The sequence below is a fragment of the Crinia signifera genome, chromosome 2 (genome assembly GCF_055691185.1).
Source record: "Crinia signifera chromosome 2, ASM5569118v1, whole genome shotgun sequence".
NCBI lineage: Eukaryota > Metazoa > Chordata > Amphibia > Anura > Myobatrachidae > Crinia > Crinia signifera.
This window is the reverse complement of record NC_139218.1, coordinates 26,555,227-26,569,584: the sequence shown is the minus strand read 5'-3', so window position 1 is coordinate 26,569,584 and position 14,358 is coordinate 26,555,227. Positions and strand designations below refer to the sequence as shown.

The window sequence follows — 14,358 nt, the reverse complement described above, 5'->3', positions numbered from 1 at the left end:
CGTATCTACCTGTCTGGTCTGGGGCTCACTGCCTAATACTGCCGTATCTACCGTCTGGTCTGGGGCTCACTGCCTAATACTGCCGTATCTACTGTCTGGTCTGGGGCTCACTGCCTAATACAGCCGTATCTACCTGTGTGGTCTGGGGCTCACTGCCTAATACTGCCGTATCTACCTGTGTGGTCTGGGGCTCACTGCCTAATACTGCCGTATCTACCGTCTGGTCTGGGGCTCACTGCCTAATACAGCCGTATCTACCTGTGTGGTCTGGGGCCCACTGCCTAATACTGTCGTATCTACCTGTCTGGTCTGGCGCTCACTGCCTAATACTGCCGTATCTACCATCTGTTTTGGGGCTCACTGCCTAATACTGCCATATATACCGGTCTGGTCTGGGGCCCACTGCCTAATACTGCCGTATCTACCTGTCTGGTCTGGGGCCCACTGCCTAGTACTGCCTTATCTACCTGTCTTGTGTTTAGTACTGCCGTATCTACCTGCTTGGTGCCTAGTACTGCCGTATCTACCGCTGCAGTGCCACTCTTACATGAGCCATGTGTTTGTGCCGCACACTTGTGTGGCTTAGCATAGTTATCCAGCTACCTCGGTGCAACCTTTTGCCCTAAAAACAATATTGTGAGGTGTGAGGTGTTTAGAATAGACTGGAAATGAGTGGAAATGAATGTTATTGAGGTAAATATAGCGTAGGAGCAAAAAAAAAAAAAAATTCTGCGATTTTAGCAGTGTTTATGCTTTTTTAACAAAAAAATCAGAACCCAAAACCCCCAAAATCCAAACACAAAACACTTAGGAGGTGTTTTGCCAAAACCCATTAGAACCCAAAACCTCAAGGTAATCAGAACCCAAAACCCGAAATGTGGCCGGTGCACATCCCTAATTTCTGCACTGTGCACCAGCGACCAGCGATTTCTACACTGTGCACCAGCGACCAGCGAGTTCTGCACTGTGCACCAGCGACCAGCGATTTCTACACTGTGCACCAGCGACCAGCGAATTCTGCACTGTGCACCAGCGACCAGCGATTTCTGCACTGTGCACCAGCGACCAGCGAGTTCTAGTCAGAATAGAATAGAGGTTAAAAACAATAAAATTAAAAATAAAGACAGAATTGCTTGCAATTTTTTAGCCAAAATAGGTGTCGCAATTAGAGATGAGCGGGTCCGGATCCCCGAGATCCGACAGATCCGAATATCGGGGATCCGGGCCAGATCCGAGCCGGCTCGGGTGTTCCCGCCTGAATTCCGGACCAATAACGAGGCCGAACGTCATCATCGCGCTGTCGGATTCTCGCGGGAGCGGGATCTTATAAAAGACGCACGCGCGCCCGCCATCTTCACTCCAATCTTGGAGAGGGAAGAGGGTGGTTGGGAAGCTCCGTGTGCTCCGTGCTGTGCTCTGTGCCATGTGCTCCGTGACCTGACCTGTGCCCTCACTGCCCTGTGCTGTGCTCCGTGCCATGTGCTCCGTGCTGTGCTGTGCTCCGTGACCTGCCCTCACTGCCCTGTGCTGTGCTCCGTGCCATGTGCTCCGTGCTGTGCTGTGCTCCGTGACCTGCCCTCACTGCCCTGTGTTGTAGATTTGTGGCCTGAGCCCTGTAGTGTGATTTAACTAACTAGGTGCTGCAGTGCTCACACGCAGGGGCTGCAGTGTCCACTGTCCAGGGGCTGTCCTGTGGCCCGTGCCCTGATGTGATTTATTTAGCCCTAAGCCCTGTGTTGTGATTTATTTTATTTAGCCCTGAACCCTGTGTTTTTTTGTGATTTAACTAACTCAGTGCTGCAGTGCTCACACACAGGGGCTGCAGTGCTGCTGAGTAGTACACTGTGTACAGGGGCAGCATTAATACAAGGGGCTGTGTCCAGTGTGACGGCCTATATCTTATCCATTGTCCAGTGTCACAAGTCACTCACGACATATATCCTGTGTCCTGTCCTGTGTGACGACTGACGACATATCCTGTGTCCAGTGTGACGACATATATCCTGTGTCCAGTGTGACGACATATATCCTGTGTCGTGCTGCAGTGCTCACACGCAGGGGCTGCAGTGTCCACTGTCCAGGGGCTGTCCTGTGGCCCGTGCCCTGATGTGATTTATTTAGCCCTAAGCCCTGTGTTGTGATTTATTTTATTTAGCCCTGAACCCTGTGTTTTTTTTTGTGATTTAACTAACTCAGTGCTGCAGTGCTCACACACAGGGGCTGCAGTGCTGCTGAGTAGTACACTGTGTACAGGGGCAGCATTAATACAAGGGGCTGTGTCCAGTGTGACGGCCTATATCTTATCCATTGTCCAGTGTCACAAGTCACTCACGACATATATCCTGTGTCCTGTCCTGCGTGACGACTGACGACATATCCTGTGTCCAGTGTGACGACATATATCCTGTGTCCAGTGTGACGACATATATCCTGTGTCCAGCGTGACATATATCCATTATCCAGTGTGACGACATATATCCTGTGTCCAGTGTGACGACATATATCCTGTGTCCAGTGTGACGACATATATTCTGTGTCCAGTGTGACGACATATATCCTGTGTCCAGTGTGATTATGTGCGACATGTGCCAGGTTGGAAGTGTAAGGTCCACATGTATGTGATGCCCACTGCTGTCGCCTAGCTTAGTCATCCAGCTACCTCGGGATAACCTTATGGCCCTACTACAGTAAATGAAAACGATTTTGTGAGCTGTGAAGTGATCAAAATTGTCTAGAAATGAGTGGAAACTAATGTTATTGAGCTTAATAACACTTTAGGGGCAAAAACAGGCCTGAAAACTATTATTTTAGCAATTTTTAGCATTTTTCCAAATAAATCCAGATCCAAAACCAAAACCCGCAAGGGTGGTTTTGCCAAAACCAATCCAGATCCAAAACACGAAGGGAGATCCAGATCCAAAACCAAAACCAAAACCCGAAAAAGTGGCCGCCGCACATCTCTAGTCGCAATCGGACAAAAATACAAATGGAGAATATAGCAAATGTACTAATCTGCCAAATTCTCCTGATTCGCATTTTCCGATGTCAATGTGACTCGTATTTAAGTTATTTGCAGTTATTCGATATATTCACAATGTCATTCACAGCCTTGCACAGGGCGGGATTTTACCCTGGCTGGTCGGCGGCTATCTGATTGTGGGGCTTTGCAAATTAGCAGAAAAGTGGTCAGGTTTGAATAACCCCCTCCCCTTAGTTGCAGTTGCATCAAAGAATAGCAGAGGCAGAGAGAGTCAGTCACCGTCCATCCCACGCTGCATGTAGATGTGCTTATCCAGCCGAGAGCACAGCAGTCGGTAACTGGATAAGTAAAGGACAAGGATCTGGGTACAGAGGCAGAACTGAAATGCTTTTTGGTTCTTATTCAGGACCCCAGCTGCTGGTCAGCTGTTCTTAGAGCATCCACTAACAGTTCCAGTGAGATGTCAGGGATGGGGATACGCATGTTCCCTATGCTGTGGTCCATCCCATGTACATACTGTATGTTACAGCTTCCCTGAGGTGCTGCTGCACTCTCCTGCTATAATTACCATTTCTCCAGAATCCCTCATTGGAAAAATTAGCCAATAGCAACAGTCACACATATACCAGCTCTTATCTCCTGAACGTCCGTCGCTCTGCTTCCACCTACATGCTGTACTGTATGTCATAGATGTCTCATACTGCTCTCGGAGTCTGCACGCCTGTGTATGCTTAGTTATTCTTACATTATACTTTAATACCATTGCTAGCACAGTTCATTGTGTATTGTTATTGGTACCATTATAATCTACAGAACACCAGTAGTTCTCAAACTCAGGGGTAGGTGTATGAAGCAGTGATCAGTGAGAAGTGTGGGCCACAGCAACCAATCAGCTTTGAAGTCACAATTTATCAAGTGGAATCTATAAAGTTATACATAGCATGTGCCCCATTATCGGCATTGACATCTTGTGCGGGGCTGTCGCTGCCTGGTGGCGCATAGCACTGTCCCTGGCTGTCGGGTCCCTGACATCTGGGGACTGTGCATGCAAGACAACAATAACGTGGTTTTTTTTGGCCTTTAACCCTTTCAGTGGTACTCCTGAGATGTTTCCGGGCTATGTTCCAGTGCCCAGACTGGCAAACCTGAAAAATTCTTGGGATTGCCACTGCTCTGGCTGCACGGCCCCGCCTCCTTCCCCCCGGATGTGTGTGTGGCGTACCTTGCTAACATCACGCCGCACACAGCCGGGATGTCAGGGGCATGGCTGTGCAGTGGCCAATGTTGTGCTCATCAGCACTGCCAGGCCCCAGGAGACAGTGGTGGGGGTGTTTTAGGGAGCGCCCCCCCCCCCCCCCCCAAAAAAAAAACTTGCCCAGTGGGGAGCGCTCCCTAAAAAAACCCCACCACTTAAGGGGTTAAAAGCCGCTGGGAAAAGATGGCCAGCTCCTTAGAAGAGGCTCCGCAAGCACCGGTCACCAGAACCAGACTGGACCCTGGATCACAGGACTGGATTGGCTCCATTCATCAAACTCTGCATTCCCGGGGAAGTTTTTCTCACTCTGGGCGGGATGTATTAATATACATCGCCGCCCTTGGCCTGACAGCCGCCGCAAAGCTGCCGCATATGTACTAACATATGCGGCTAGCATCAGGTTGCAGTGATGGAGACCCCGCGACACCTGTGATGTGGTCTGCGGGGGTCTCCATCACATCCCGGCGGCTGTCAGTGTCCCCCTGCAGCCGGATGTCCTCCCAGCTGTGACACCTGCTGGGGGAGGAGGAGATCAAAGGAGGACGGGAGGGGGGGGAGGGGCGTGATGACGGCGATAGAAGCCCATAGGCTTCTATAGGGTATTGCCACCCTCTGGGTGGCGATACCCTGCCAGGCGAAGATGGGGCGGACGGGTATTGGTACATAGGAAAAAACCCTGTTTTACCGCATTTTCCCTTTAGTACATCCCGCCCTCTGGGCCAGATGTACTAAACTTGAAAAGTGATAAAATGGAGAGTGATAAACAGCCAGCCAATCAGCTCCTACCTGTGATCTCACAGGGGGCAAGATTCTCTAATATTCGCCGCTCAGCTCCGCCCCCCTTCGCATACATAATTATCGCATATGCAGTAACATATGCGATAATTATAGCTAAGGACAGCTCTTGCGTTAAGAGCTGTCCTTTGCGGTGAGAGTCGCCGGGTCCCGGCGGTTCCCCCCTCCCTCCCACACCCGGCGCTGCTGCTGCTGTGCCGGGCTCTCCTCCTCCCTGCACCCGGAAGAGGATCAGTGCAGGGAGGATGTCACAGGTCCGGGCAGCACAGCTCTGTGCTGCCCGGACACAGGTGAGGGGGAAGGCGGCGGCGGTCCGTGCGGGGCGGCGGTGGGTTCGCGTTAGAAGCCCATTGGCTTCTATGGGGCATCGCCAGATTTTTCTTTGCTTAGAGCATCCCGAAATGCGGTAAAAACCCAATAACGGGGTTTTTACCGCATTTTCACCTTAGAGAATCTCCCCCAGGCTGTGTTTGAAAAATGTCAGGTAGTAGCTGATTGGCTGGTTGTTTATCACTCTCCATTTTATCACTTTTCAAGCTTAGTACATCTCGCCCTCTGTGCTATGTTGTGTTTAGGAGGATGCATGCTGAACGCCTGATTTGCTCAAATGTTTTTATTTTATTATTAACTTTTTTTCATTCATTTATTTATTGTTACAATAATTTAAATTCCCTCGAAATCAGTGTCCCAGAACTATATTTGTTTCGTAATTAAAGCTGAGTGACTCAATTTTGTGCAAAGACCCCCCCCCCCCCACACACACACACAAACACCCAGTGTAACAACTTTGTGACACAAAATGTAGCAACACTGAACATGATAGATTCTCACCTCACTACGTTACTATAGAAACTGTCTCGGCTGAGGCACCTGCAAACCGCAGAAGATGAAACAGGTACAGTGTGCAGGTATTTATGCTGGTGAGTGACTGAGAGAGAAAGTGACAGGGGTGACCGGAAAACCTGCCATGACCAGATCAGTGACAAAAGGTGACGAATACAACTCAGTCCAGGTCTGCTGGTTCTTGATGCTCTACCAACAGGGGTGTGGATATAGATGTGCACAGTGTCTAGGACAGGCATGTCCAAACAATGGCCCTCCAGCTGTTGTGAAACTACAAGTCCCATCATGCCTTGCCACAGTTTTGCTTTTAGGGAGTGCTAAAACTATGGCAAGGCATGCTGGGATGTGTAGTTTCACAACAGCTGGAGGGCCATAGTTAGGACATACATGGTCTACGTAGACAGTCAACAGGTTGACAACAAAAGTTCAACATGCAATATATCGACACACACAAAACGTCAACATGAAAAAACGTTGACGCATAAAAGGTCGACACACACAAAATGTTGACATGGAAACGATTGAAGTGGACAAATTGTCAACATGCAATAGGTCGACAAAGTCGAAAGGTCAACACGTGAAAAGGTAGACTTTATCGTTCCCAGCTATAGTCCACATGGGAGGCAAAGTAGGAAAAATTCCAAATAAATGTAAAAAACAAATGTGAAAAATGCATGGCGACCTTTGTATGTGTCGGCAATCGTCACGACGGTCTTTTACTTGTGTCGACTTTTTGACAGCCTTGAACTATTGCATGTCAACACTTGTCAATGTCAACCTTTGTCTGTGTCGGCATATTCCATGTCGACCTTTTGGGATTGACCTAGACACTGTTGACCTATCAACTGGCACCAGACAGCAGCTGGCCTTCTGATCAGTCCTTGCAGGCAATGATGCTGCTGTAACTCATCAGCAACTAAAGCAACACACACAGATGTGATATCTATCAGGGCATGCTGTGACTTGTAGTTCCCCAACTGCTAGTATAAGTGTTTATGGTATCAAATACATCTCTTCTCTATCTGTGCACCCTCATATCCCCGGGGAAGACCCGTGTGAGCACCTGGGCTACTAGCACCATCCCCATCATTACTGGTCCTGGATCAGCCGTGCACCAGCCAGTCCCTGCCTCCACCACTAGTCTATGCCTAGAGGAGCAGGTGAGAGGCTGCTGTAACCTTCCCCATTATTGCAGCTGATCAGTCCTGAGGGTGGTCCCTGGGATGCTCACTGGGAAGGAAGAGATGTGACTTGTTACTTTGTACTTACATGTTGCTGCTGGTGGCATTGCAGACTTAATCACCATCATCATCCTCATCCTCAGCCCTCTTCTCCACTCCCAGCCAAACATGGAGATTAGGCTGCTGGCTTTTATCTTCAGCTTGCAAGCAGAGATGCAATCATCCCCGGCCAGGGGAGCGCTGTAAAGTACTTGCAGGGAGTGGATGTGGCTCAGACACTGGGAGATAATCTGCTGGAGATCAGAGTGTGTGCAGGCTCCCTGCTCACTGTGCCGCTGCTGCTGCTGGAGGAGAGGGGCCCCGAGGAGACCGTGATGGGCTAGTGTGGGGGCCACACTCAGGAGCAGAGAGCACAAGTGACATAGGATGAGGGGGGAATCTCGCTGGCGGCAGCAGCAGCAGCGTGTGCTCCCTACAGCCCGGGAATAGCTCCTGACTGCTGGGGAATAGGGGATGCCAGGCGTATGCAGCACAGAGCCGTCATTGTGTAGCATGGAGCTCCCTGCCAGCTGTGGACTTCTACTCCCCCTGCTCTGCGTTATCACTGGCATCATCCCTCAGACGTCCCAACAAGTACTACGGATCGGTGAGTGCCAGTCTGGTGCCTGACCTGCTGCTGCTGTGCTCTGTGCATTGCACTGTATGGGGACAGGTGCTCTGTGTATTGTACTGTATGGGGCTGCTGTGCATTGTACTGTATGGGGACGGGTGCTCTGTGCATTGCACTGTATGGGGACGGGTGCTCTGTGCATTGCACTGTATGGGGCTGCTGAGCTCTGTGCATTGTACTGTATGGGGACGGGTGCTCTGTGCATTGTACTGTATGGGGCTGCTGTGCTCTGTGCATTGTACTGTATGGGGCTGCTGTGCTCTGTGCATTGTACTGTATGGGGCTGCTGTGCTCTGTGCATTGCACTGTATGGGGACGGGTGCTCTGTGCATTGTACTGTATGGGGCTGTGTGCTCTGTGCATTGTACTGTATGGGGCTGTGTGCTTTGTGTATTGCACTGTATGGGGACGGGTGCTCTGTGCATTGACTATGTGGGGCTGCTGAGCTCTGCATTGCACTCTATGGGGCTGTGTGCTTGGTGCATTGCACTGTATGGGGCTGTGTGCTCTGTGCATTGTACTGTATGGGTCTGTGTGTTCTGTGCATTGCACTCTATGGGGCTGTGTGCTCTCTGTATTGCACTGTATGGGGACGGGTGCATTGTACTGTATGGGGCTGCTGTGCTCTGTGCATTGCACTGTATGGGGACGGGTGCTCTGTGCATTGTACTGTATGGGGCTGCTGAGCTCTGTGCATTGCACTGTATGGGTACGGGTGCTCTGTGCATTGCACTGTATGGGGCTGCTGTGCTCTGTGCATTGCACTGTATGGGGACGGGTGCTCTGTGCATTGCACTGTATGGGGCTGTGTGTTTAGTGTATGGCAATGAATGGGGCTGCGTGCTGTGCGTATTGAACTGTATGGGGCTGTGTACTATCTGTATTGCAATGTATGAGGACGGGTGCTCTGTGCATTGTACTGTATGGGGACGGGTGCTCTGTGCATTGTACTGTATGGGGACGGGTGCTCTGTGCATTGTACTCTATGGGTCTGTGTGTTCTGTGCATTACACTGTATGGGGCTGCTGCTCTGTGAATAGCTCTGTGTGGGGCTGTGTGCTCTGTGTATTGCACTGTATGGGGCTGTGTGCATTGCACTGTATGGGGCTGTGTGCATTGGACTATGTATGGGGATGTGTGCTCTGTGCATTGCACTGTATGGGGCTGTGTGCTCTGCATTGTACAGTATGGGGCTGTGTGCATTGGACTATGTATGGGGATGTGTGCTCTGTTCATTGCACTGTATGGGGCTGTGTGCTCTGTGTATTGCACTGTATGGGGCTGTGTGCTCTGTGCATTGTACAGTATGGGGCTGTGTGCTCTGTGCATTGTTCAGTATGGGGCTGTGTGCTCTGTGTATTGCAGTGTATGGGCTGTGTGCTCTGTGTATGGGGACGGCTGATTTGTGCATTACACTATGTATGGGGACGGGTGCTCTGTGCATTGTACAGTATGGGGCTGTGTGCTCTGTGCATTTTACAGTATGGGGCTCTGTGCTCTATGTATTGCAGTGTATGGGGGCGGGTGATTTGTGCATTACACTATGTATGGGGATGGGTGCTCTGTGCATTGCACTGTATGGGGCTGTGTGCATTGCACTGTATGGGGCTGTGTGCATTGCACTATGTATGGGGATGTGTGCTCTGCATTGTACAGTATGGGCTGTGTGCTCTGTGTATTGCAGTGTATGGGGATGGGTAATTTGTGCATTACACTATGTATGGGGACAGGTGCTCTGTGCATTGTACTGTATGGGGATGTGTGTGCTCTGTGCATTGTACCGTATGGGGCTGTGTGCTCTGTGTATTGCAGTGTATGGGGACGGTGATTTGTGCATTACACTATGTATGGGGACGGGTGCTCTGTGCATTGTACTGTATGGGGATGTGTGTGCTCTGTGCATTGTACCGTATGGGGCTGTGTGCTCTGTGTATTGCAGTGTATGGGGACAGTGATTTGTGCATTACACTATGTATGGGGACGGGTGCTCTGTGCATTGCACTGTATGGGGCTGTGTGCTCTGTGTATTGCAGTGTATGGGGACAGTGATTTGTGCATTACACTATATATGGGGACGGGTGCTCTGTGCATTGCACTGTATATTTGGCTTTGTTCAGTATGTATTCCACTTTATGGGACGATGTACTGTATGGAGCTGTAAGCTCCATGGGGCTGTGCACTGTATAGGGATATGTATGGTGTATAGTGTGCTATACTGAGCTGTGTCCTGTATGACTATGCATTGCAGTCTATGAGGTGTATAACATACACTATATACTGTATGGGGCTGTGCACTGTATAGGGATATGTATGGTGTATATTGTGCTATACTGAGCTGTGTCCTGTATGACCATGCATTGCAGTCTATGAGGTATATAACATACACTATATACTGTATGGGGCTGTGCACTGTATAGGGATATGTATGGTGTATAGTGTGCTATACTGAGCTGTGTCCTGTATGACTATGCATTGCAGTCTATGAGGTGTATAACATACACTATATACTGTACGGGGCTGAGTACAAATCAGACTAAAGAATCCTTTCAAAACTATTTTATCACTGTGTATAAAGCAAATGTAATCTCCAAACCTCCCAGGTGCTCAGATTCTCATTGTGCTCCCCCAGGCATCGGTGTGTGCTGATGGGCCAATGTGGGTGCTGATGGGCCAATGTGCTCTCCAGGCATCGGTGGGTGCTGATGGGCCATTGTGCTGTCCAGCATCGGTGGGTGCTGATGGTCCATTGTGCTCTCCAGGCATCGGTGGGTGCTGATGGGCCATTGTGCTGTCCAGCATCGGTGGATGCTGATGGTCCATTGTGCTCTCCAGGCATCGGTGGGTGCTGATGGGCCATTGTGCTGTCCAGCATCGTTGGGTGCTGATGGGCCAATGTGCTGTCCAGCATCAGTGGGTGCTTATGGGCCATTGTGCTGTCCAGCATCGGTGGGTGCTGATGGTCCATTGTGCTCTCCAGCATGGGTGGGTGCTGATGGGCCATTGTGCTCCCCCAGCATGAGTGGGTGCTGAATGATGTAAGAGGATGGTAATGGGTCAGGATGCACGAACCATAGAGATCTGACTTGCAGCAACACAAAGTGTCTCAGAGTTTCCCCGCTCTGTCTGTACTAGAGACACTTGTTCTAATAGTCGGCTTATTCCTCTCTTCTGCACAAAGTACAATTTATTTACCTAAATTCTATGTCATTATCTCCCCTATATCCTTATATAATCCTTTTACTGTGCAGAACTCACTGCGGAGACAGAAATGACAGGGTATATAACTGCACACCGTATACGGTTACCCGCTCACCTTAGCATTCACTCTGCAGACATTATAGAAAAGCCCTTTAGATCTATTTGTGCTTGGGGGGTGGCACTGAATTATCTGGGTGCAGGAGGCAGACATCACGTGTAATAAGGATATGCCTGGGACAGCTTAAAAATAGTTTTATATTAAATACATTGGTTTTATTTAGTTTTTCAGTACAATATTAGTAGTTTCGCATTTTGAGGATCAAAAATGTTCAGATCAGTGCACGGACAGTGTGTTTGCATGCAATGCCTGGGGCAGTGCTAACTGGTAAAACATCTCCGGATTAGGCGTGAGCAGAGATGATTATTGTTTGACATCCAGGGCCGGCTCTACCACTAGGCAGCTTTAGGCAGCTGCCTAGGGCGCCGGGATCTAGGGGGGCACCACCAAGTCTGCCTATCAAAAAAATCAAGGATGTCTGTGAGGATCCTTGTTGTACTTAATGCAGGTGGTTGCTGTGGAACCTCTACGACCTCACCTCCATACTTCCTCTTGAGGCATACTTCCCTATTTTGCTACCTTCTCTTCCTGTACTCTGTTGTGGCCGGCAAAGGGGAGGGTGCTGGGGGCCTCCAGAGAAAGCAGGGGTCTTTCCCAACTACCTGAGGGGCTGGGAGGACCACCCAATTTTGGGTGGCTCCCTGCCATTCCAGAATGTTAGGCAAGTATGATTTGATGTTGGAATATGGGGTACTTATGTATTATCTGGACTCCCATGTTAAATGCACCCCATTTTTTCATACCCCTACTATCCAACTACGCATGGAGTTGATTTTATATAGTGTGGCGAGCGCAGCGAGCCACCGTGCCCGAAGCGTGGCGAGCGCAGCGAGGGGACGCGGTCTCATAAGAAAAACGGGAGCCCAGATATTACATAAGTACCGAATATGGTTATTGGTGGCAGTATGGGGGGGGGGGGGGGGGGGGTGGCAGTAGGTTGAAGTTTTGCCTAGGGTGCTGAAAAGCCTTACAGCGGCCCTGTTGACATCATATTGTGTAAGGACAGCAGGAAAGGATAGAATTGTCTATAATGATTGGTGTCCATCTGACGTAATATCATATTCTGAATGTACAGTCAGTCTTCATTTTAGAGGTTCTCACACTCAGTCATCCAGTAGCCCGGACTGGTCATGTTTTCCAGGTCTCCTCGCACAAGTGACATAATTAGGTCCACCTGTGGATTTTGTTACTGTGTCAGTGGGTAATGACTACACCTGTACACCTGCCGTGGGACCCGACAAATGGGAACTGTCCAGGGTCTCGAGGAGCGAGTTTAACCCTTTGAGTGCCAATTGGATCTGTCAAAATAGGTGTGACAAGATGGTAATATATATCTTATCGATGTTCCTTCCTGCTTCTCCTCGTTAAACAGGAAGTGTTTCCCGCTTCTCCCCTTATCGCGCCGCTATAATAAATCTACCGCATTGTTTGCAATCGATATGTATGTATCTACTGTAAATTACTGCACACCGTAGATAATTGTATTATTTGTATGCAGAGATCTCTTTCTGAATAGAGCTCTGTGTCGTTCCCTCCATGTCATTAACCAGTATAACATTGCAGCATGTTCTGATACTGTACAATATTGAGCCAAGTGTTCGCACAACCCTGTGGGACTTGGGTGAAGGGAAATTCATGTTTGGCAGCTGTGTGATCCTGTCATATGTTACCTGTACAGACGTTATTCTGATTGACATGGTTTACAATGTTACATAGAAGACAATTAGAGAATAATATCCCCACAGTTATGGTGAATAGGGAGTAGCACTATGTACTGGTAAACTTCAGGCTATGATACTGTAACCACATGCAGTACTGTAACCACTGTGAAGCACTGATGTCCTATAGGCTTGCAGTACTGTAACCACATACAGCACTGTAATCACTGTGAAGCACTGATGATGTCTCGTAGGCTTGCAGTACTGTAACCACATACAGTACTGTAATCACTGTGAAGGACTGATGTCCCATAGGTTTGCAGTACTGTAACCACATACAGTACTGTAATCACTGTGAAGCACTGATGATGTCTCATAGGCTTGCAGTAGTGTAACCACATACAGTACTGTAATCACTGTGAAGGACTGATGTCCCATAGGCTTGCAGTACTGTAACCACATATAGTACTGTGAAGGACTGATGTCTCATAGGCTTGCAGTACTGTAACCACATACAGTACTGTAATCACTGTGAAGGACTGGTGATGTCTCATAGGCTTGCAGTACTGTAATCACTGTGAAGGACTAATGATGTCTCATAGGCTTGCAGTATTGCCGTATAAAATTCTGTAACTTAATAATTCTGTGACTTAATAACATGCTGTTGTGACTATTTACTGGGCAGCATACACAGAAAGGATAATTACATCACTATGGTTTTTTTTCTTATCAATAGAAAACACTTGGGATGTCCTAGTCCAATGACGTTTGGATTCTTTGGGTTAACTCGTTATAAACAAATGACTTTACGAGGTGGATGGAATTAGTGTGGTTTTGTTTGTTTGTTTATGTTGAACTATAAACAAGCTAGAAATACAAATTGTGGAATAAAACAGTTGACAGCAGATAAGTCAAGCATACACAAATGAGGTTATAATGCCTGGATAGACAATGCGATAACCTTATTTATGGAAGCAGAAGGGAAGATAAGAGGGAAAAAGAAAAGAAAAAGATGAGTAATGGGGGAAAAGTTGAGATAAAAGTATTAGGGAAGAAGGATGATGCATGCACTTGGAGGGGAATCCATAGATTAACAGAGCTAGACTGTCCCACTAGGCGAGTGGGACCCCGTAGAAAAATTCCAGGTGGGCCCCACTTGGCAGTGTGTTTAAATTTAGAATAATTTTGTACAGTCCCACCATAGATGAAGGAAATAACCCCTTTGTGTACAAAGAGTAATGTAATGCTGGGTACACACTACAAGATGTGTACCCAGCGTGATATCCTTGGCAAAGGGATCCGGCATCGCCAAGTGCATACAGATGTGCCTCTCATTTGTCTGCAGGAATCACCAGAATGCCCTTGCTGGCAATCACCAGCGGAGAGGCGCTCCAACTGACTGGGATGCACGAGCGTCTCACATGCACGCACATCTCAGTCACCCGGTGGCGGGTAGCGGAAACCCTGGCCGTCTCCGCTTCAGGGAGACAGGCAGGGTTAGGGGGTGTGTGCTGGGAGGCAGCAGAGAGCTCCGTCATAATGGGGACGTAAGCATCTTGTGCAGGCGCGCGCCACCTTCCGACAGCTGGCGATTCTATTGCCAGCTGCCGGCTGAACAAGAGGCACTTCATCTGTATACGGCAATGTATTGGGGGCCGTA

The 14,358-nt window shown here is 48.9% G+C and overlaps 1 protein-coding gene across 1 annotated transcript in view; it reads left to right on the top strand.

The window, feature by feature from the left end:
- Window positions 1-6,996: 6,996 nt before the first annotated feature.
- Window positions 6,997-14,358, top strand: part of LOC146059526 (glutamate receptor ionotropic, kainate 1-like) — a 225,367-nt gene continuing 218,005 nt past the window's right edge. Inside the window, exon 1 of the mRNA XM_083171836.1 lies at window positions 6,997-7,700. Within this exon, the coding sequence (XP_083027962.1) occupies window positions 7,568-7,700 (133 nt within the window). The 5' untranslated portion in view covers window positions 6,997-7,567. The remainder of the gene's footprint in view (window positions 7,701-14,358) is intronic.